The sequence below is a fragment of the Elephas maximus genome, chromosome 1 (genome assembly GCF_024166365.1).
Source record: "Elephas maximus indicus isolate mEleMax1 chromosome 1, mEleMax1 primary haplotype, whole genome shotgun sequence".
NCBI classification, from domain to species: Eukaryota; Metazoa; Chordata; class Mammalia; order Proboscidea; family Elephantidae; genus Elephas; species Elephas maximus.
The window spans coordinates 146688250-146713838 of NC_064819.1; the positions used below are offsets into that span (position 1 = coordinate 146688250).

General features: G+C 35.3%; 1 protein-coding gene across 7 annotated transcripts in view; it reads right to left on the reverse strand.

Annotated features, from left to right (window-relative positions):
• UBE3D (ubiquitin protein ligase E3D) overlaps positions 1-25589 on the reverse strand; it is a 318973-nt gene that overhangs the window by 258825 nt on the left and 34559 nt on the right. For all 7 annotated transcript variants that reach the window (XR_007518703.1, XM_049896368.1, XM_049896358.1 and 4 more), the window contains exons 6-8: positions 20818-20887; positions 19498-19606; positions 14738-14901 (exon numbers count right to left, since the gene is read on the reverse strand). Coding sequence is in view for 6 of the 7 variants with exons in the window: in XM_049896368.1 (XP_049752325.1) it covers positions 14738-14901; positions 19498-19606; positions 20818-20887 (343 nt within the window). In the remaining variant the exon portion in view is untranslated. The remainder of the gene's footprint in view (positions 1-14737; positions 14902-19497; positions 19607-20817; positions 20888-25589) is intronic.

Here is a 25589-nt window from a genome sequence, read left to right on the forward strand (position 1 = left end):
CATAACTTTTCAGAGTTAACTTGAACAACCTAGCATATAAAATGTCAGCTGTGCCTCCCAAGTTCCCGTTTTTAGCCTTATTGATTTAGAAACGAACTCTGTGATAAAATTAGCAAAGGTAAGTCACTTCACCAGTAAAGGTATCATTATTTTGCTAGAAGGAAAAAAAAAATGATGGAAATAGCAAATGCTGAGGAAACAAAAGTAAAAAAAAAAAAAAGTCCGTAGGGCAAAGAATAAGTTTACATATATTTATTTTTTATAATTCCCAAAGATGGCAGGAACAGTTTATGGAAAATAGAAGAAATTTTTTTCTAAGTCTGTCATGAAGACCTTACACATGCAAGGATACTTATAACCAAAGATACCATATTTCCATTATCAATCCCTTTCTTATAGAACTATTATAAAAATAAAATGAGTACTGGCTGAAATGGAAAGCTTAGAGTCCTATTTAGTATTTGTGTACTCTTAACCACACTGAACTATATATGACCTGCATGGAAGAATGAATATTTGAGAAGATGCAGATAATCCATTTGATTAGACATAATGGTGTATGACAGACATAGGAGAATTGGAGACTGGGTATAGAAGACTTCAGATACTAATTCAAGGAGTCAAAGGTTTTGGGTAGGCAAAAGGAAGCAGGAGAGTGATATGATTGGGATGACCAGGCTAGCTGCAGAATGTGGGCCAGATTAGTGAGTTTAGACAGGTTGAAGACATTCTCGTAAATTCCACATAAAGAGTGGCAAACAGCTGAATTAGGACGGCAATGCTAAAAAGAAAAGAAAGAATAAATTTGAAGGAGATTTCGAAGGTAGAATAAACACGATTGGTAAATGGTTGGATGTGGGGGAAGTGGAAAGTAATTAAAGGCCAACTTTAGGTTTCGAGCCTGGGTGACTAGGAGAATCATGATGCCATTGACAGAGATAAATAAGAGGAAACCTGTTTGAGTTAATGAGTTTCTTCTGCCTTGGACATAATGATTTGAGAAGTCAGTGGGGTCATCTGGCAGAAATAACCTAGAGACAAGATGGAGATGGCAAGCAAAGAGCTTAAGTGAAAGGTAGGACTGGAAATGCAACTTCAAAGTTTTTACTCAACAAAGAGTTGCTACCATGAGAGCAGATGAGCTTAGCAAGAGAGAAAAAGAAGTCAGGGAGAATATCCTGTTAGCAAGCTAAAGTAGAAATGGCAAGGGAGGAAGAGAAGAAGGTGAAGAAGCCAGAGAAAAATCAGGAGAATGCCAAGGCAGACACTTCCAATGTTGGAAATGGTGGAAGAATGCTGAATACTAAGGATTGAGAAAAAGCAAATGATTTTGCTTACCAGGTGTTCACTTGAGATCTTTAAATCAGCAGTTTCAGTTATGACTGGAGTAAAAGCATATGTGGACATGTTGGCAAGAAACTACTTGAGACATACACGAGAACAATCTGTACTATACCCTTTGCAACTTTTCTATAACTCTAAAGCTACTACAAAAAAAAATTTTTTTTAAAGCTTGTTTAAATTTTTTAAAATAAATATATCCCAAGCCCTATTGTTGTCAAGTCGATTTCGACTTATAGTGACCCTATAGGACAGAGCGGAACTGCCCCATAGGGTTTCCAAGGAGCAGCTGGCGGATTCGAACTGCTGACCTTTTGGTTAGCAGCCAAACGCTTACCCACAGCACCAAATATAACCCAGGAACATAAATTCCACTTCTTTCCAGCGACTTTAAAGAAATTCTTGTTGAGGCACACAAAGAGGCATGTTCAAGGATCTTAACTGTAGACTTGTTAGTACTAGAGAAAAAAATTAAAAATAATTTTAATAAAATAGCTAAATAAAACACGACATACCTACAGTATGGAATATATCCTACCCAGAAAAAAAAAGAAGAGATACATTTAGATACACCAAGAGGATATAACATTGAGTGAAAAAAATTGCAGAAAGATCTTTCTCCAGTTGCCGTCGAGTCAATTTCAACTCAGGACAACCCTGTGTGCTTCACAGGATTTTCAATGGCTGATTTTTTTCAGAAGTAGTCTACTAGGCCTTTCTTCCAAGGTGCCTCTGGATGGACTCAAACTGCCAACCTTTTGGTTAGCAGTTAAGTTTATTAGCTATTTCCACTATCTAGGGACTCCATATATTATTTATGTTTAAGAAAGAAAAAAAAAAGGAAGAGAGAAAACACAAATTATTTCTATATCTACATCTAGGGGGCATATATATGTATATGTTTAGATAAAGGTCTGGCAAGATACATAGCAACCTGGTACAGTAGTAACTTATGAAGAGGGAACTGGGTTTGGAAATGGCGGTTAAAGTAATTTGAGTTTTACCTATGATGTTGAAAATTATTTTACAAGGAGAATGCCTTCATCATTCATTCACCTGGAAAATTAGGAATGATTAATTTTTTTAGGGTGGGTAGGCAATTTTCCTCTGACATAAGAAAGAAAATGGCTAGAATAAGGCTCTGGCCTTTGAGAAGGAGCTATGATGCTAAGGGTACCCTATGGAGGCCAGAGCTTTTGCTGGAAGCTTGAGGCCTGAAACCCTGCCTTAGACCCTGAGACAAGCACTTGCCCTCACCACTGGATGTTACAGTAGTAGCCAGTCTAAACAATGAGAAGGCCAATAATATAATGTTCAATTTATCTTGATTTTCAATAAAGGTACAAGCATTTGGAGGGCTCTTGTAGCCATCTGGATAAAAATATCCCCAAGTGATACTGAAAGGAACTGACTTCTTCCTTCTACTCCAGCTGGTCTTAGAATAGAAAGTTTATTTTTCACCCCTAATGTCTAGAATAAAAGCAAAACCAACCAGGAACATTTCAATTGCTTCATGTCACAAATGTCAAACTAAAACTCTGGCAGATGCTAAAGACCATGTACATTTATACTCATTATCCTGCAATAGCCCGATAAATTTGCTTACAAAATAGAACTATAAAAATTAAATGGAAATTTTTCAAGAAAATTTAACTTAGGGCATATATACTTAAATAAGGGCTAAAACTTCATTAAGAGAGTTTTCCTTAATATATTTTAAAGAGATCATGTCCCATCAATAATTTTCAGCCCTTTTTAAAAATATCATTTTGAGAAGCTTCAGATTATCATATAATTAAAGCTAAATTTCTCCTCTACAATGACTAAGGCCCCTTTCCAAACCCTCAATCTCCATTAAAATAGGCCACGTAGATTCTGTGGTCTGTCATTTTAAAAACAAGATAAATATCACTCTATGCGTTCATGATCACAAACCTCAAATGGGCAGTGAACAATGCCTGTCAATCCCAGGCATCTGTAGTCATCTCATTCACTTCCTCTCTGAATGAACATTTTATACCTTATCCTGTCTCCTCATATTTCCAGCTACCCACTGTCTCCACCCCTTTCCCTCTTATGCCTCTTTGTTCTTAACTCCTATTTTACAGATAAAACAGAAGCCAGCAGAAGAACATCTCTCATCTTCCTCAAACCAAACTGTAACTGTTCCATCCATAACAAAAGCCTGACTCCCCCCACCGTTAAAAGGTAGCCATCGCTGCTCCCAAGGCTAAATGCCCCACCTGAAACTGACATACCAGCCCTTTCTATTGTGTCAGATATCTTACTTTATCAGTCATCACTTCTTTTTCATATGTAATCAACCTCTTCCTCTCAACAGGATCCCCTCTATTGGCTTTTAAATAGACTCAAGGGTCTAACCCCACCTGCCAACCTTCAATCATCTCCATATCCCCAAATCTAACTCTCCCCTTCCCTTCACAGCCAAACTTGTTGAAAGAGTTGTCCATACTTTTTGTCTCTGTTGTATCACCTCTCACTCACTGCTCATCTATTCCAACTTAGCTCCTGGCCCACCTAACACCACACCCCCCTGCCCAACGAAAAATAAAAAAACCTCTGCTAAAGTCACCAATGACCTTTGTAATCTAAGTCCAATGCACATTTTACATTCAACATCTTACCTGATCTCTCAGAAGCATCTGACCACTTCCTCTGTTGATTTTCCTCCTGCCTCTCTGGCTACTTTTCCTCAACCTCCTTTCCAGGCTTCTCCTCCTCTACTTGGTCCATAAATACAAGTTTTCTTCACAGCTCAGTTCTTCCATTCTCTCTTCCTAAGCAATCTCACTCACACCCTCAGATTCAATGAGGACCAATATGCAGATGACACACAAATTTGTTAATTCAGCTCAAACTTTTCACCTGAACCCCAGGTCTATATATTCAATTTTCTACTTGATATCTCCTCTTGAATGACACAAAGGTACCTCAAATTCAACATATATAAAACAACTTCATTATCTTCTCCTAAAGTGACCTCCTTCCCATGTTCTCTATCTCAGTGAATAGTGGTACATCTCCCAAATTCAATCAGTCACCAAGCACTGCAATTTTACTTACTACGTATCTCTCAGATCTATCTCAGCTACCACTGCCAATGTCCTAATCAAAATCTTTTCTCTCAGATTACTGCCATATCTTCCTATATGAGCTACCCATATCTAAGTGTTCTGTATGGGGTTGCCAGAATGTTATTTCTGAAGCATAAATTAAGCCATCTCATCCTTCTTTCTGGATAAAATGTTCAATAGATTCTCATTGTTCTTAGGATAAACAAAAAGACAAAACTCCTTGAGTGTTGTTCAGGGCCCTGAGTTGATCTGACTCCTCCTTACCAAAGTTCTATCTCTCACCCTCTCCATTACAGGAAACTGTAATCACTGTGCTCTCTCCTACCCCAAGTCCTTCTGTATTGCTTTTCCCCTAGTCTAGATGCTCTTCACACAATTAACTCCTTCTCATGCTTCAGATATGAGTCAAGAATCAATTCTTCATGGAATCCTATCCTGACTTGGTTGGTCTCCCTCTGATATGCTCTCATAGCACCATATATCTCTTCTTCATACCACTGATCAGGTTGCAATTTTGCATTTATTTGCCTTTTCCACTACAGTGTAATAAGGTCTGTGAGATACGACATAGGGTCTCTTTTAGCTCAATACTGTATTCCCAATACATAGCACAGTAGTTGGTGAAGAATACTGAATGTACCATGGACTGCCAAAAGAACGAACAAATCTGTCTCAGAAGAAGTACAACCAGAATGCTCCTTGGAAGCAAGGATGGCGAGGCAGCATCTTACATACTTTGGACATATTGTCAGGAGGGATCATTCCCTGGAGAAGGACATCACGCTTGGCAAAGTACAGGGTCAGCGGAAAAGAGGGAGACCCTCAATGAGGTGGAATGACCCAGTGGCTGCAACAGTGAGCTCAAGCATGACAAAGATTGTAAGGATGGTGCAGGACCGGGCAGTATTTCGTTCTGTTGTGCACATGGTCACTATGAGCACAATAGTATGCATTTAATAAGTATTTGCTGAATGAATAAATGAAAAAATGAGCATCTAATACCTGAAGTTGAAAACTTTTATGTACATAGTTTAAATTCCATGGATTTTGAAATCCAGCCTTCCTTGTCCAGTTCCACAGAAAACAGTTTTCTCTTTACCACTAAATGACCTAACACAGCTTTGTAGGATATATCCCTAGTTCTGGCTTCTCTCCAGTTTACCCTATCTACATGTAGCTGACAGAATGCTAGGCCAACATCTACTGATAGACAATCAACACGGTATTAGGAAAGGTGGCTAAGAGGAAAAAGAGATGGCATGAGGAAAAGAAAGCTTGAAACCATGCCATTTTAGGATGCTGCCTTAAGAAGTGAAAACTTAGGAGATAGTGTCAGATTATCCGAATATTTAAAGAGCTGTTATGTTCAAGAATCAGTAGATTAATTTTTTTTACTATGGTAAAAATATACATTATAAAACATTTGTCAGCTCAACAAGTTACATATATAATTCAGCGACATTATGTTCATCATGTTATGCAACCATTACCACTACCCTCTCCCAAATTATTTCACCACCCACCCTTAACAGAAATTCAGTGCCCCCTAAGCAATGGCTTTCCTTTTCATTCTCCCTCCAACCTGTGTAACCACTAATACGCTTTGGTGGCTATATATCTGCCCAAGAATCAGTAGGTTGATTTTTGGTAGCTCTGAATGACAGTTCCTAGGAGGCAAATTTCAGTCCAACAAAAGGAAGACCATTTTAACATTAGAACTTTCTCAATGTAGTTGCTTCTGCAAGTAGTAAGCTTGCTATTATCCAATGAATTCGAGCACAGGCTGGTTGAAATTCACGTCACAAAAAGCAGTGGTTTTTTCAGCTGTGGAACCCATTCTTTGAAATGATAGCTTTTGGGGAGAGTCCCAATATGCTAAGTAGATATATGGGACTATCTGTGGGTAGATGACTGCTCCGCCCACCTCCCCACCCCCGACCCAGTCCCTGTGGGCTAGCTACACACCACTTTATCAGTAGCAGCCTACTGGTTGGCCCTAAAATTTAACATATGAAAACATGCAAACTTTCCCTGCCAAGCCATTTTCAGCTTTTACAGGGGGAACTGAAGGTGAGTACTTCCAACTTTTTTCTTCAACTCAGCTAATGAATAAATGTTCTTCATGAAAATCTGTTTCTGAGCATTTATATAGAACTTGGTCTTTTGAAAGAATTTTTTGTACATTTACGCTGTTGGCTAACTTTACCATAAGTTCCATATGGCAGAGATCTTCACTCTCCTGCTTTGGAATAACATACAATACCAAATACATTCCAAAAACCCATTGCCATCAAGTTGCTTCTGATCCATAAAGACCCTATAAAACAAAGTAGGAACCCACCCTAGGGTTTCCAAGTCCATGTAACCTTTATGAAAGCAGACTGCCATATCTTTCTCCCATGGAATGGCTGGTGGGTTTGAACCATTGACCTTCCAGTTAGCAGCTGAGCACTTTAATCATTGCACCACCAGGACCACCAATTACATTAAGTAAAAGGAGATAATAAAAAAGAGAGAGAGAAAAAAAAAAAAAACGGAACCCTTCTAACTGCCTTAGTTATCTAGCGCTGCTATGACAGAAATACGAGTGGATGGCTTTAACAAAGGGAAATTTATTCTCTCACAGTCTAGGAGGCTAGAAGTCTGAATTAAGGGTGCCAGCTCTAGGGGAAAGCGTTCTTTCTCTGTAGCCCTGAGAAAGGTCTTGTCATCAATCTTCCCCTAATCTAGGGAACTTCTCAGCACAGGGACCCCAGGTCCAAAGGACCTGGCTCTTCTTACTTGGTGGTAATGAGGTTCCCCTGTCTCTCTACTGACTTCTCTTCTATATCTCAAAAGAGACTGACACAAGAAACAACCTAATTTTACAGATGAGTCCTGCCTCCTTGATATAAATGCCTCTAATCCTGCTGTATTAACATCATAGAGGTAGAATTTACAACACATAGGAAAATCATATCAGATGACAAAATGGTAGACAATCACACAATACTAGGAATCACACCCTAGCCAAGTTTACACATTTTTGGGGACACAATTCAATCCATAACACTAACATAAAGATTAGAAAACACATTAAAGAAACAATTTTATATGCATACTCCTTTCCTCTATCCAATCTCAGGCCCTTCTCCTTTTTACTCTCACAGGTCACAACTATACTCATCTCACATTCCTTTTATCAGATGAAGGAAACCAGATTTTCCTCAAGGAAGCAATCTCAAGAGATGAATTGCTTTTCACAGGAAGCCTGCTTTTACTAGAATCTCTAGGGGAAAAAAGCTCACTTTTATTATATGCCGTGGTCTTATTTCCTGTATCTCTAATGATTACAAATGAATTCACTGATAATACAGACATTTCAAATAAATAAATTTGAGTTTAAGCCACTGTACCTATATAGTCCAATCAAAGGAATGATTTTCCCAATTACAAATGAAGGAGGTGTATGCTCAACTTGCTTAATAATAAAGAATCATTCCTAGAAACATTACCCAAGATTTAGATGGCTAAGTCTTGGTGATAATATGGTATAAACAATTAAATGTGTGAAAAGTGGTTTCCAAGAAAGCATGTATATGTTCCCATTGCACCTAACTACTTTCCTGTATTTTTAGATTAATTTCCGTCCAATGGCTTCCTGTTCTATGAAATTAGGGCACTGCACTTCTTAAAAAAAAAAAAAAAAAATCACATTTGCACCCTTAAATTCTGATCTATAACATGAGATATGTACATTCTATAAATCAGAAATTTCTGCTATTGATTTTACATATTAAGGATGCATAAATAGTCACTGACTATAGTATTTTTTTTTTATAGTATAGTAAACAGTATATTTTGGGGAGTAATCAAAATGCTGACAGATCATAAACTACCAGGGGAATTTTTCTGGAGAGAAAAATAAACATTTATCTGACATTTTCACATCTAAAATTTTATGGTGAGGGACTACATGATATAATGAAAAAGTACTAAATTTAGAATCAGGACAACCTGGCTGTAATTCTGGCTTGATCACTAACTAACAAACTGAATAACTGTAGCTATTTCTCTTTTTGATCTTCAGTTTACTCCTCTGCAAAATATAAGAATTGGATTCAGTAATTTCTGAAGTTTCAATAACTCTTAAAATTCTATGGCTATAAAAAAAAAAAATGGCTATAGTTGCAGTTAAAATAGTGGTACCGTCCATTCTTATCTCATGTTCAAGTTTATCCTACCCTGTAAATACAATGTCCCTAATTGGTATACACTGAAATGTCACTCTTTGACTCCTACATGGGGAAGTAGAGTAAATACTTATTTGATGTAGTTTAATAAAGTACTCTTTAAGGGTTGGTGGTACTGAGGCACTCATTCATTCACTCATTCTTTCAGCACCTATTTATTCTTGCAAACCCATTCACACGCTATCTAAATAAGTTATTATGAAGTGCTTCACCAGGTTATACAATTAATAAATAACAGAATTTAAAGATATTCTGCTGGATATAAAATAGCATAAATTAATTTTTGGTTTGTTTTATGTTTTCATCAATCAAAAGGACAAGTTCCTCTAAATTTCTTCCTCAAAACCACCCAATTTTATTCAATTTTATCTCCTGTTTTGGACAATAATATGCTCTGCCACACCAGGTGCAGAGCATCAAAATCAAGCACAGTTTCAATTTTACTGCTGAGATAAAGGGGGGAAGATAAAGAAATAGTCCTTCACAAGCAAAAATGATCATTAATACTATTTTACATGTGTGCAATATATATGGGTATGGTTTGTATGTGTTTTTATTTCACTAGAAAAAGCAATAACTATCTTAAGGCAAAAATAACACTTACATTTAAGAAGCAGTATTTACCAATATACAGCCAGCATAGAGAATCCTAGTTATGTCATAAAAGTTACTTTCTCAATTCTACTAAAACCAGGAGTTAAATCTAACATTTCATCATTCATTCCTCAATATATTTTACAGGAAAATGCTACTAAATGTAGGGCTGTAGAATGGTTTTTCTCAGTTCAAATTCTCAAGATTCCTAAATTGGACATTTCATCTTTTGAAAAAGGTGGGAAGAACCAGTACCAATATTAGAGCTTATGTAACTTGCACAGTGAAGAAAATTCAATTTAGGCTTTAAAAAAATAACACTTATTTACACTTAATAATTACACTCCCCAAGTTCTTTTTAAAATACGAGAACAAGAGACTTGACACCTATGAAATTTCTCACCATTATTTACATGAAAAGAAATCTATTCTTCACATTTCCCTAATTTAAAAAGAATAAAGAAGTGTAACAACAAATATTTATATTATATTTCACCACTTATCCTGTTTATTTAACAAATTCAGCCTGTGGGATTATAGAGATTTTACCTAATGCCACAGTAAAATTTTCTCGTATTTGCTGGCACAAATACAATTTTGAGAAAATAGTGGGCTGCAACACTTAGTGAGAAAAGGCAGACAGGTCTTGATTTTAGGGGACAGCCTAGAGCAGAGTTTGTCATCCTTGGCACTACTGACATTTTGGGCTGGCTGATTCTTTGCTGTGGGTGGGGGTGGGGGTGGATGCACTGGATGATATTCAACAACATCCCTACCTCTACCTGCTAGATGCTGGTATCTCCTTCCCCACCTTACCCCAAGCTGTGACAACCAAAATGTCTCCAGACATCGCCAAAAGTCCCCTGGGGGTAAAATCACCTCAAGTCTAGAGAAGATGAAGTTACAAGTGGATTGATACATTAAAGAAATTAAATTGCAGAAGTTAACTTAGATGGAATCCATAACTAAAAAACTAATATTTTGACTCTAAACTCTAATATGAATGCTGAGATAAAAAATAAATTCCTCTAATGAAATACCTGGAGAAGTAAAAACAACAACAAAAAAACATTGGTGTTCACCATACAGCAAAAATGGGAAGGAAAGGGGGTAATGAAAAAACAACATTCTTAACGTTGAGAATGTTAAGAAAGATATATCTATTGCTAGAAAGAACAGTCTAAAAATATTACATGCCACTTTTTGTGTGTGCTCAAGGAAATAAAATCATACTTACATTTGCTATTTTCCTCTTTTAGACTACCATCTGGCAATCCAAACTTCCACTAGAAAAAAAATTCTAGTCAACTGGACTAAAATAGTTAATGCACCACCCAATGTGCCAAAAATATGGCAACAGTCTACAGATTGCTCAGTCATACCCAAAAAGAACGATGCTAATATCCTTAAAAGACCAAAGTAAACAACTCACAGGATGTTTACTCAGCTTGTGAAATTCTCTTCCTACCTTGGGAGACACAGACTCAAACATTAAAACATTAGCAGGAGGAAAAGCACAACAAAAGTAGTTACACAAAACAGGCCAACTGAGGTACTCAAACTCATTTATTGGACATCAACTTGTCCCCTAGACATTTGGAGTTAAAAAAATAAAGCATCTTGTAACGAAACACAGCAGAATATAACTGACTATAGTCATTATATTTCTAGTCAGGTAGACAGTAAAAAACGAATGAAATAATGGCACAGGCATATTGAATCCTTGTAACATTCTTCGAGAAAGGCAGTATAAAGATTCTACATAATAGTGAATACAAGGTTCATCACTATAACCGATTCTACAATTACCTCTTGTTTCTTAACACCCAAAAGGCAAACTAGCACATCCAGCCTGACAAAATATCCTTTGAGTTTTATTGCACTCATCCCTAAAGGTAGATAATGGTAACAAGAACCTACAGTCACCAATAAAAAAAAAAAAAAACTAAGATGAGCAGTAATTCTCAAATGCAAAGATAAAGAGAAAACTATGAACCATTCATTTAACAAACATGTTTTGAGCACCTACTATGAGTACTCACCTAGATGCTGTAATGAGCAAGACAGACAAGGTCCTGGCTCACATGGAGCTCACGTTCTACAGCAATAACTCTAGTAAAATCACCAAACATTTGGGGAAATCTACACTGTGAAAGAGAGGTACCAAACTCAACCTCTCTTTTCAAAAAAGAAGAATTTAACACTTAAGGGGAAAGAGTTAATACAGCGAAGACTTTAAATATAATTACTATCTTCACAGAGATTGACAGAATATTCCATCTATAAAACAAGAACAGATAATGGCATAGAGAAAATTTTGAGCTAACACTCACACCTAAATACATCCTCATGAAATCTTAAAAACACAAAGATAAAATCCTAAAGGTTTTCAAAGAGACAAAATAGGCAGAAGACATTTCCAGATATCTGAGTATTGACTCCAGTTTCAGTTTTACAGAATTATTAGAATATATCACATCAAATTAAAAAGTGAAAGAAATAATATTGAATGAAGAAAATTACAAAGATATACATATAATACTATTTGTAAATATTTTTACACCATACCAAACAATACTACATATTTGTTATGGAAATGGACTTATACAATAAAAATATAAAAACATTCATGCTCATGATACATGAGAGAGTAAGAGGTAAGCAAACAGAGTGGTACTTTGGATTGACACGTTTTTTTAAGAAAAAACACAACCACCATCATCAGAATCCTAGATGACCTCAACATTAGGGAGGGGGTAGGTGAAAAATGGATTAAGAAATGTGAAACCCTGTAAAGAGTTTTTTGTTTTTCTACTGAAGGGTATAGATACTAATTAACCTAGATATTGATAATAAAAACTAAGTCTAAATACATATGTTAAAATTTAAAATTAAACATTAGAAATCTGAAATAGATGTTTTTACTTTCAAGTCTTCGGAGGAAAGAAATGACGCAAAAAGAAGGTAAACAATCCAAAAGATGGCAGGACTAAGTGCAACTATATAAATAATCATAATAAATGTGAATTAACTAAATTGACTATTAAAATAGACTCACATTTGGAAAATTAAAATTAAAATATCTAGCTACATGTGACTTACAAGACATATACCTAAGATAAAATGTCACAGGACACTGAAAATAAAGAAATAGAAAAATAAATAACAAATCAGTTAAATAAAGAGTAAATACAGAAACTAACAGCATGAAAATTACAATTAAAGGAGACAAGAGCAATGTCTCCTACAGATATAATGTGCAATCATTTGAGTTGTCATGTCACAAACCTCTATGTACTTAGAACATAGCTTCCAAATATATAATGCAAAAACACATCAAAACCAGAACAAAATGGTTTTCCATCATCATAGTGGGAGACTTAACATACCTTTCTCAAAATTACACATTTCAAATAAATACAAAAAGATAACTATAAAAGATTTTAATAAACTTGGCTATATAAATCTAAATCTTAAGGTACATACACACACACACACACACACACACACACAAAATGGTCAACAGAGAGTATACCCAATGAAAATTTTAAAAGTCGGTCTCACATACACACAAAAAAAACTCAACAAATTCCCCAAAGTGTAAAACACATAAACTATATTCTCTGACCATGCCTCAGTGAAACACAAGGATAGTCAAACGAACCTTTTTCACTTAGATTGGCATCATATGGACAAAAATCCAAATGACAGTTTAGATGGTGTAGGGAATTAGGCATTTATAGAAACTTCAGGTGGGAGTACAAATTGGCAATGACTTTTTGACAATTTGGTATTATCTATCAAAAATTTAAATGGCTATAATACTGGTGAGGAGTGAGCTTCTTGGCCCAGTAGACACATGAGACTATATGGTCAGTTCCTGCCTGGAGGCAAGATGAGAAGGCAGAGGGGGACAAGAGCTGGCTGAATGGACACGGGTAATACAGGGTGGAGAGGAGTGTGCTGTTTCATTAGCGGGAGAGCAGCTAGCAAGGTGTGTATAAGTTTTTGTATGAGAGACTGACTTGAATTGTAAACTTTTACTTAAAGCACAATAAAAAAAAATTTAAATGGCCATACCCTTTGACTCAGCAATTCTACCTCTAGAAATCACTCTTACAGAAAAACTTGCATATAATCACAAAACATATACAATAATAATTATAAAAGCAAAAAAAAAAAAAAAACTCAAACATCCATCAATTGAAAAATAGTTAATTTATAGCATATCAATTTCATAAAATGCCAAGCATATACACGGAAAGAATCTCCACAACATAGCGTGTAAATATATACGTACTTACCCCGTACACACACACACACACACACACACACACACATACACACACACATATGGTATTATTCAAATTAGTTTAAGATGAACAGAAGAAGGACTTGAAGAATACACACCAAACTTTTTCCGTTGGAGATGGACATGACGAAGAACTTTCAAATTTTACTTTATGTATATCTGTACTGTTTCATTCTTTTATGATTTATACTGCTTTTATAATTTTTTTAAAGCAATAATCTTTTTTAAATGTCTTATTTAGTTCCCAGAAAAAGATGCAGATCTTTCTGTTCTTAGAACAAATGTGATCAAACCAATTTGAGAGTACAGGATGTGTATAAAAATTCCAATGTGTTCAAATAAAGCATTTGCTATTCCCTCTGCCTGGAATGTCTTTCCCTCAGACATGGTTCATTCTCTCACTCTCTCAAGTTTTTGACTTAAATATCAACCTATCTGAGGAACTTCCCCTGACTTTTCAATACAAGATGGTAACTGCCTATACCCATCCCAGCACTCTCCAAGTATTTTATCTTGCTTTATTTTTCAATAGAGATTTAACATCTGTGCTTACCATCCTTATCTCTAAAATGGGAATAACACCAGTACTTGCCTCATAGGGTTGTTTTTCAGCTTAGATGAGCTAGAAGCCCTTAGATCAGTGCCTGACACATACCAAAAAAAAAAAAAAAAACCAAACCCAGTGCCATCGAGTTGATTCCAACTCATAGTGACCCTACAGGACAGGAAGAACTATATATGTTTTTTATTATTTTGTGTTTGCTTTGCTTATGGTCTGCAATCCCCCTATTTGAATGGCAACACCAGGAGGCAGGCTTTTTGTTTTGTTCACTATTGTGTCCCCAATGCCTGGAAGAGCGTTATCAGTAAATAGTCATAGTTGCTGAAGTCTAATTTAGCACTGCAGCCCATATGTACAGGCAGCTGAAACTGCAAGAAAAAGACCAAGTGTTTTCAGTAAAAGCAAGCTTTCTACATGTTAGCATGATTCATCTGGGATAACTCAATCTACTTTGAAAGTATAATATTTAGCAGTATGACTCCTAGAAGCTTCAAGGAGGGAAATGGTACAGTGTCATTTAGTTCATTAATTTCTTAAACACCAAACATGGCAATAGAAACTAAAATATAATATAGAATGAGAAAACAAAAGCACAACTTACTTTTCATTTCTGTTTTTGATGCATGGCTGATACAGGACTTTGACGGTATTCCAGGCAGAACTGGAATCGTCCTTCAAAATATCTTCCAACAGGGGGAATTTTTTGATACTTCTAGAATTTTCCAAACATTCAATCACCAAACTGTCTGAGTTTAAAAGCCATAACTAAAGGCATAAAAAGAAAAATCCAAGTATAAGAATATCACCACTATATTCACTATTATACCACTCTCAAAACGGGGAAAAAAGTCTATAAAAATACCAGAAAAAAAACACAGGACAATGATGTATATAATTTTTAACTAAGAAGGACCTTTCAAATCATAACATTTGATAGAGCACCCAACATTATCAAGATAAAAATAAAAACAGACTAGAAGAAAATAGTTAATACATATATAACAAAATTATTATCTATAACATATATAAACTCATTACCATCAAGTGCATTTCAGCTCATAGCAACTCTATAGGACAGAGTAGAACTGTCCCACAGGGTTTCCAAGGAGAGGTGGATTTGAACTGCCAACCTTTTGGTTAGCAGCCATAGCTCTTAACCACTGTGTCACCAGGGCTCCACCTATAACATTATAGCATCTAAATATCTATAAGGGGGGAAAAATTGTCCAATAGAAATATAAGCAAAAAATATAAACATGTAAATTAAGAGAATAAATGATTAATAGACATATGAAAATGTTAACTAGTAATAAAAATGTAAATTTTTTACACTGCTATTTTTCACTTAGTACAAAGACTGATAGCATCTAGTTTAGAAGAAGGTTTTAGAAATAAATATTCCCATACGCTGCTGGTATAAGTGTTCTGGGATTTGACTGTACATGATTCACTGAGGGAATGCTCTCAGGAGAAAGGGAGTGAGGGAAATAGGCAAGGCAGGGGAAGGAGCTAGGCAGGGATGTGGTTTGAGCTGGAGTTCTAAGCTTCAACCTGATCCCACATGGAACAGTAGAGCCCAGTATTTTGTATACCAGGTGTCCTATTTATCTAGTGCTGCTATAACAGAAATATTACAAGTGGGTGGCTTTAACAAACAGATATTTATTTTCTCATAGTTTAGGAGGCTAGAAGTCCAAATTCAAAGCACTGGCTCTAAGAGAACGTTCTTTCTGTCGGCTCTACAGGAAGGTCCTTGACTCTTCAGCTTCTGCTTCCTGGTTCTTTAGAGATTTCCATGTGGCTTGGCATCTACCTTATCCCATCCTGCTTCTCTAGCCTGCTTGTTTAATCTCTTTTATATCTCATAAGAAATTGATTTAAGACATACCCTATTCTAATCCTGTCTCATTAACATAACAAAGACAATCCATTCCCAAACAGGATTATAAGCACAGGCATAGAGGTTAGGATTTACAAAACAAATTGTTGGGGGACACAAGTCAATCCATAACAGCAGGGTCAGTCAGTAATTGGCAGGTGGGCTGACCGGGGCAGGAGGGAGGGTTAGTAGAGGGCACTAAAGGGAGTAAGGTGGCACCTGTCAGTCCAGGGCAATTCTCTAGAAAAGGGAGCAGCTGTGAGCCATTAGCAGCCAACACTCAGCATCCAGGGAATGGGTGCACCAGCTTAGTAAAGGAAATCTGGGTGGGCACCAAGAACATCCACTATAAGGGGAAATTAGTACAAGTTTTGGAATGTGATAATTATCAGAGTTTAAAATGTATATATTCTAATACTGTGCAATCCTATTCCAAAGATACATTTACTTTTCCTAAACCCAAAAACACCCATTGCCATGAAGTTGATTCCAACTCACAGAAACCCTATAGGACAGAAAAGAACTTCCTCATAGAGTTTCCAAGGAGCGGCTGTCGACCTTTTGGTTAGCAGCTGAGCTCTTAACCACTGCACCACCAGGGGTCCACATTTAGTAAAAAGAAGTACTAAAATATGTGCGCAAAGATTATTTTCATTGTACCACTGTCTCTAATAATCACAAAATGGAGTACTAGTTATCAAAAAGATCTATATTTACCCTAACAAGAAACAATGCTTATGAGACACTGTTATGTTGAAGCAAGCATGTTGCAGAAAAATGCTAATCACGTGATTCTGTTTTTCACAAACAAATACCTGTGCATATACATATATATAGTTGCATACGGACATGAAAAAAATCTGAAGTACACAAACCAAACTGTTAATAGTGATTATCTCTGTATAGTATAATAACATAGCAGGGCAGAGGAGGGGACAAGATGAAGGAGCTACCATTTCTTCATGTCCTTTGTGTTGTCTGAGTGTGTTTCAAGAATATAAAAGAGAAAATAAAAAATTAAATATGTAATAGTTGTTACTTGCAGTCGAGTCCACTGTGACTCACGGCGACCTTATGTGTATTAGAACAAAATGTCCGGCCATCTTCATGAACATTGATATGTTTGAGTCAGTTGTTGAGGCTATTGTGTCAATCCATCTCATAAAGGTGTTCCCTCATTTTCACTGACCCTCTACTATACTAGCCATGATGTCCTTTTCTAGAGATTGGTCTTTCCTAATGACGTGTCATAGGCTTAAAAAAATTCTTACTCCAGATTTTCAAATTGAAAACCTTGCAATAAAAAAACTAAAACTGATTTCAGACTGTGACTATAAAAAAAACAAAAAAACAAAAAAAACCAAACCCATTGCTGTCAAGTCAATTCCAACTCATAGCGACCCTATAGGGTATTCTGTATCAACTTCAGTCAGGAAGTGTTTCAGCTTCTCACAGAAATTATCTGGAATCAGAGAAGTATGGGGTCCTCATAAGGGATGGCCAACTACAAAGCCACACCTAGCAATAATCTCTACCCCTCCCACTCCTTTTTGCTACCATGTTTTCCTTATTATCCTGTGAGTTTTTTGAAGGCATTATTCTACCCTGAGCACCTAGAACAGTGCCCTTCAAACAGGGTATACTTAATCTATGTTTACTGACTTAATAAAACAGATGTGAAGGTAGAGAAGAGACCTGGGCTATAGGTCTTTGATTTCTACATACCTGTCACAAACTCTTTTCTGTGGTACAGTATTTTTAATAACAGTAATGTACTAAATGCTTGTGGTACATCTAGGAAATGATTCTGTTCGCTGCAGAGCCTCTCTGCCAAAATTGGCCACTACTTCCCAAACATCAAAGATTCAGGGAAATTATTAGTGTAGCAGTGATTCTCAATGATTTTTGAGCAGAAAAATTCTTTTTCAAGTAAAATCTTACACTAAAGCCTAATAAATGAAACAGAATTGCTTTAATAGGAAGCACTAGGAAGAAAAGCCTGGTGATCTACTCCTGAAAATCAGCCAGTGAAAACCCTATGGATCACAACGGTCTGATCCACAACTGATCACGGGGATGATGCAGGACCAGGCAGCATTTTGTTACATTGCTCTTGAGATCAGCATGAGTTGGAGGCCAACAGTAGCTAACAACAACAAAAACAACAGGAAACATACACTCCTATCATCACATCCCTGCCATTGCTCAGCTGAAGGGGAGAATCTTTTATCCACTAAGTCATTCCCACAAGGGCACACATTCTAAAATACTGCCAAGGATACACCTAGATTCTTTATAAGTTTACAACACAAATGCAAATGACCGTGGATTATGTCCAACTTTCAGACAGCCTTCTGCAATCCTATCCCTTTCTCACTCACTGATTTTAGCCTTCCAGAGTGTCAGGATACCATAACTGAAAGCTGTAATTTATAATTTCTAAATATATATTCTATAATCTTTTGAAAGTACATATGTTTGATGTTGAAAGATGTTCAAAGCTGCATTATTTATTATAGTGAGAAAATCACTACAAAGTATTCAATAAGAAAAAAGTTAAATAAATTATGTTCCATGGAGTTTTCTAGAGGTTAAAAAATTTATAAAGAATTGACAATAACATGGGAAATGGTATAAAAAAAGTTTAATAAATTCCCCCGCTTATTTAAAAAATCTAGAAGATGCAAATGCATAATACAGACGAAAGTTTACTAGTGGTTGCCAGGGGCTGGGGGTAGGAGGAAATTGGGAGTTATTGTTTAAGGGGTACTAAGTTTCTTTTTGAGGTGATGAAAATCATTTGGAAATAGTGGTAATGGTTGCCCTACACGGTAAATACATTCGATGTTACTAAATTGTACACTATTAAAAATGGTTAAATTGGCAAATGTTTTGTTATATCTTACCACAATAAATCTTTTAAAAAAGGATACAATTCCAATTTTGGAATGTATAAAATGTACCTGGAAGTCTAGAAACCACAGTGATTGTCTCGGGGTGTTGAAATTAACTATGACTTTTAATTTCTTCTTTTGCTTTCCTCTACTTTCCCAGATTTTATATACTAAGTACATTTTATTTGTACAACCAGAAAAATTAATAGTTATATATTAAAAAACAGGGGCAACTAAAAAATAGGCGCAATAGAACATATTTTATACACAAGAGTATCAAATAGAAAAATAAAAGTGAGAGACAAAATGGTGTTATTCTGACCATGATAAAAACTAAGAGTGAAAAACCATATTGTGTGAGGTGAGCTTCTGAAGAGCAGGAATCAAACTCTGTTCTTGGTGCCTGGCACATACTGGCACTTGATCACTTGAAATTGAATTAAAGGAGTTTGATTTACAAATTAACCTGATAATAAAAAATAAATTTTTCATCATTTATTTTCCAGACCTGAAAATTAAGAATAAAAGAGTGACAAAAATTGAAGGATTTGTGACACCCAGGATTACCAGGCTACAATAATTTCTTACCAACATGTATGCTTTCCCATCGTGACCTTGAATAGTGAATCTAAAAGTGCTTCTCGCAGAAGAGAGCTCCACCAGACACCGGGCAATAACACTCTGTACAAAGTGAGACCTGTTTGAACAGAAATCAGTTTTCACAATGTGCTTTTCTTTTTTTTCTAACTGGCAAGAAGAGCCAAAAATATTCACAGGGTACCTAAAAGCAGACATATATGCATGTCCAACTTTTCTATATACTGCCCATTCCCTCACAAATTATGCTAATGTTAATTTTAATATATTTTAGTATACTTCTGTTTCCTCCGTTCTTCTAAGCCTCTTCAATCCTTAGTACATTTAACACACCAAACCTAACTATTCCCTTCTACTGAACAAAAAGTACCACGTTAGAACAAGCCAATGCTGTATTTTTTATGCAAATAACGTGCGCCTTCTACATTTGCCAACCATGCCCTCCTCCTGCAAGGTATTTTCATAAGCTCACTATGCTAATTTTCTTTTTTAACAGCAATGTGTAAAAAAAATTGGCGTAATCAATGAGTAAATGGATCATGTGACTGTCAGTACAAAATAACGGCGCTTACAAAATTACCCCTTAGGGAGAGGGCACGATTGGCAAACAAATATAGAAGGTGTGTGTTATTTGTGTAAAATACGGTATTCCATTTGTGCTGTAACACATTAAACAGTGACTAAGTTACAAAGGAAGGTGGAAATTTCCTCCCAAACATTAGACAGTATTATCTACAATGTTTTTCATTTGGATTTCATCAAGGTGTCAGCTCTGAGGTGCAAAATCGAAGTATTTACAGGAAGATAAATTTCAAGGCTATGTTCAGATTGCCATAATTTTTAGACATCAATAAATAAACTCAAATAAAGAGATATTTCAGTTAATTTTTGTTTGCAAACTAAAAAGATTCAAAGAAAAGAAACACTAATAGATTTAGTGGTGAAATACCATTTTTTTAAAACAGGAATCATTTGAAAACTGATCCATGTTTCAAATTTTAAAACAAATTTTAAATAATTATTGTAAGATCCTAGATATCCAGCAGATATGAAGACACTAAAGAAAAAAAAACTTTCTGAATTACTAGATTTATATAAGCACATCTGTCTATAACATTATAAGAAAAAAACATAAATATATAAATTCTCAAGTTTCTCATATGTGTGGTTTGATTTAACTACCTAAATGTTTTTCTCAAAGGCTGTTTTTTTTCCCTTTCCAAAAAAAGAGGAATACAAATGAAAATAATCAAATGCACCTACTTTCTCTAAATGTGAAATAACAAAATAAACTTAATTTGCTACTGGTACCTTGGTATAATGGGAAAATTTCTCTTAGATGGCTGAATAATTATCTCTGTCATATACAACTTTGTAGTATCTAGAAACAAAAGAAGAAAATTAAGAATCTTCTCAGTACACTAATACTGTGGGCATGTCAGTCCCAAATTATGACATTCCAAACTAAATTTTCAACATACTGGTGAAATTAATATTCAGTAAAACTTTTCCAAAAAGAATTTAGTTTCTGAAGACATAGTATCAATGGCTACAAGGAAACAGTTTTGAGGCCTCGGTGTCATTTTAGAAATGCATACCCAAAGAATCTGTTGTAGGAACTGTGTGATCAGATAGGGAAGGTATACATACGAATTAGTTACATCATAGTCATAGTCCACTTATCCAGAAATTAGTCATTTGGTGTCCTCGCTTCTCTAGAATAGCCATAAGTCTGCAAGTTGCTGAAAAGGGCTTTTTGATTACAGTATCCCAAAGCCCATGCATAGATGCCATGAACCTCACATTACTATTTACCCAGAATCTCACTGACTCTGTTAACATACAACTCTCACCAAATCTGGTTATCTGATTATTTACTTTATAGAAAATTTTACACAGTAAACTAGAGAGTTAACGGAAATGAAAGTAAACTCAAATATTTTCGTTAAAAAAAAAAATGCATGGATAATGTCTAATCTTACTAATAATGAAGGAAATGCATATTAATATTATATTATATTTTAACACCAAAGCAGCAAAATATTTTAAATAAGGCATAGCAGTGATGAAGATATGGAGAAATGAATACACTTATTCATACTATCAGAATTAAAAATGAGTTTTGAGAAGGCACTTGGCAAAGTTCTAAAAGATGTGTATATATTTTGACACCATAATTAAACATCTAAGAATTTATCTCAAAGAATGAATATATGCAAAAAAATGATCTTTACGATGCTCATAATATTAATAGAAAATTTTGAAAACAAACTAAATACCTAAAAATTTAGGATAAGTTAAACAATTATAAATTTAGGCAATAGAATTTTATGCAGCCATTAACAGTGCTGTAGATTTTTTTCAAAATGTTTTCAACTGCTCAATGTAACACACACAGAAAGGCAAAATATCAACAGACAGCTTAACAAATTATTATATACCGAAGAGCCACAATGGTGTATTCACCTATTTCTTCCTGAAACTGTTAATTTTTACTTTACAATTTTGAAGTCATGTTATTAGATATAGAATTGAACCTTTTAACATCAGGAAGTGGTCCTTTTCAGCTCAAATGTTGCTAAGCTATAATTTAATTCTAAAATTTTAATATACAATTATTATTATTCTATGTAGCTAATATTTATTTTAGTGTCACCCACATATTTACCACTTTCTTTACCATTCCTTCTTACAGCTTACATCTTCTATCTGGGGAGATTTTTACCTACCTGACATACAGGTAGAATTTCTTTTGAAAAGAAGCTACTAGTAGTGAATTATTCCAGGTTTTGTTTGTCAGAAAATATACTTATCTTTGCCTTCATCTCTGAAGGATATTTTTGCCTGATATAAAACCCTAGGTTAACAGTTATTTCTTTCTGCACATTGACAGTATCATTCCACTGTTTTCAAACTTCCAATACTGCTGCTCCTTTATATAGGATTGCTATGAGTCAGAATCGACTCAATGGCAATGGGTTTTTTTTTGTTTTGTTTTTTTGAAGGCAATCTGTCCTTTTTCTTTGTTTGCTTTTAAGATTTTCTCTTTGTTTTTAATTTTCTGCAGTATAATTCTGATGTGTCTAGGTATAGATTTCTTTTTATTTGTCTAACTTGGACCTCACTGAATTGGAGTTCACTGGGGTCCTTGAATCCATAGATTGATGTTTTTCATCACTTTTGGAACACTGTCAGCAATTATCTCTTCAAATATTGCCTATGCCCCATTCTTTCCCTTTTCTGGAAGTCTGATTAAACATACATTAGATCTTCTCAGTGTATGCTCTAGGTCTTCTGTATGTTCTGGCTCTTTGTCTCTCTGTGCTAGTTACAGGTTTTTCTTCTCATCTACCGCTGTTCTCTAATTCTTTCTCTGAGCTATGTTAAACCATCTAGTGAATTTTTTATTTCAATTATAATTTTTTTCAGAAATTCTTTTGTGAATCTTTTCCAAATACGCTTATTGTTACAGTTTCCCTTTCCTTTCAGATATATTCAAGCATGTCTTTTGCATTGTTAAGCGTAGTGAGCAGTCTACATTGGATAATTTCAACAACAGACATCTGTTGCTATTGTTTGCTGTTTCTGTTAGCTCTCATTGATGGAAGTCTAGTTTACTAATGTGCCTGTTTATCTTGAGTTTTATGCTGAATATTGTACTTGAAAAATTATCTGAAGGAATAATACAGAGTTACAATGAAGGTATTTTCCTCTGAAGGTGATCTAATTTGCTTTTGCCAGGCACCCAGGGTTATGCCTAGTACAAGACATATTAAACCAAGTTTAAAACTTAAAAATGTTTAAACAATTTCTATTAATCTATCTACAAGTTCAAAATTTCATTCTAGAATTACCAATTGCTTCTTTTAAAAAAGAAAAAAGCTTCCAATTTGCTGAGATTTGCCCTTTGTTCACTCATTAGCTTTTCTTTTTTAAAATTCTCTGACCGTATTTATTATAATGGCTTCCACATCTTTATCTGCTAAATCCAACATTTACACTTGCTCAGAGTCTATTTGTCAATGTCTTATTTCCTTGAGTATGAGTCACATTTTCCCATTTCTTTGCATGTCCAATAATTTTTGGATGAAAGTTGGACATTGTTGTAATACATTGTAGCAATTATGGGTTTTATTTTGTTCTTCTAAGGGTTGCTGGTTTATTGTTATAGCAGGCAATTAGCTTCCCTGGACTCAAAATGTGAAATATGCCTCCTCCATAGTACGCAGCCAATGATATCTCTATTCAGTTTTATTTTGTTAGGCCTGCCTCCCTAAAGAGTATCACTGCACCTGCATAGTTTAACTGTCATCAAATAATTTGATGGCTCTCTTGCTCCTAAAACCTCCCCCTTAAATTTCTAGCTGTTCCACCACCTACTGTGAACTGAATCATCATCTCTATACAGTAAAGCTGTGGGTTTTTGTCGCTCCAGCTGGGGAAGATGGCAATGTCCCCAGGCAAGAAGGTCATAAACTTGCTGTTCTTATTCAAGGTAGTAATAGTTTTTCATGACTAAACTCTACTTAAATTGTTGCTTCACTGTAATCATTTTCCAGTACCCGCTATGGTTTTGTTTTTAGTTTTTGTTGTTCTATACCTTGTTTAATATAATAGAGATATAGCTGGCTACATTCCCTTTAATGGCTGCACAGTATCCCCTTACATGAAAGAACTGATTTTTTTTTTTTTTTTACTTTAGCTTTGAGTTTTCACAAAGTTATAGAGGTTTTAAATTTAAACTGGTATCTATCTTGTACCTAAAATCATTTGAAAACCCGTTTATCCTTATTATTGTCTGATTGATTTTCTCATTCTTTGTGACCTTTTTCAAGTTCATTAGTGGTTACCACAGATGGGGGGGAGTAGGAGACAGAGAGTCTTGCTTAGGGAGCACTGAGCTTCTGTTAAGGGTGATGGAAAATGGATAGTGGTAATAGTTGCACAATATGACAAACACAATGCCATTGAATTGTATGTGTTAAAAATGTTGAAATGGCAAAAGTTTTGTTATATATACTTACCACAAAAATAAATAAACAAATAAAATTGCCATGTAAGCTTTGAACCAATCAATGACTAAAACTGCTCTCCATTCCTAGGAATCTTGTTCTAATCTGATTGTTTTTAATAACTTTTTGAACTTGCCAGTTTTGTACTTTTCTGTGGGTGGAACTGTCCAATTTCTTTATACTATCATATTTAGATGTGAAATCCTACTGATTTACTTTTAGAGATGTGTATATAGCTCCCTTACACCACCTCCCACATGTACATATTTCATCTTCCTAATATACCTAAGCATTACATACTTTATTACTAAATCAATATTCAGTGTTCACATTATTATGACCATAATGAAACTATTGAGATGGTTCCTTTCTTGTTCAATCTTTTGTTTTTCCTGGAGTAAATAATCGCTTTCTTTTTCACTTGTTTAGTTTTCTAAGCACCCTTAGCTAATTCTTCCCAAATGATAATATGGCTGGTCTCAAGATTATTGTCTACGTGTAGTCAAACAAATCAAATAATCTATTAATTCCACCTTGTAACTGGAAAAGTATTTACTGCCACCTTCCTTCCCCTTGCTTCATCCCAGGCTACTTGTCCTCTAGGCCTGCTGCACATCACTCACCCTGGGACTTCCTTATCTTGCTCTTTTGTGGTGGATGCCTGGTTTCTTAAACCTCAAGTCACCTCTTTCTAGGTTATATCCCTTGTTTGGTGATATATATCCTATGGTAGATTCTTGAGGAAAATGTCCTTGTGAGGTCTATTTTTCGAGACCTTGTATTTCTAAAAGCATATTTGGGATATTCACGCTCAACCAAAAGTTTGACTGCGTATAGCACTCTGGTTTGAAATTTTTTTTCCTCTGAAGTTTGAAGGCATTGTTTCATTGACTTCTAGCTTTCAGGATTATTCTTAGGAAGCTCAATGCCATTCTAATTTGTAACCTTTTGTACGTTACCTGTTTTTTTCTCTCTGGAAATGTCATCCTTAGTGTTCTGAAATTACTAAATGATGTGGTTTGGAGTGGTTTCTCTGACACACCCTCCAATAAATATATGGGGCATTCAGTG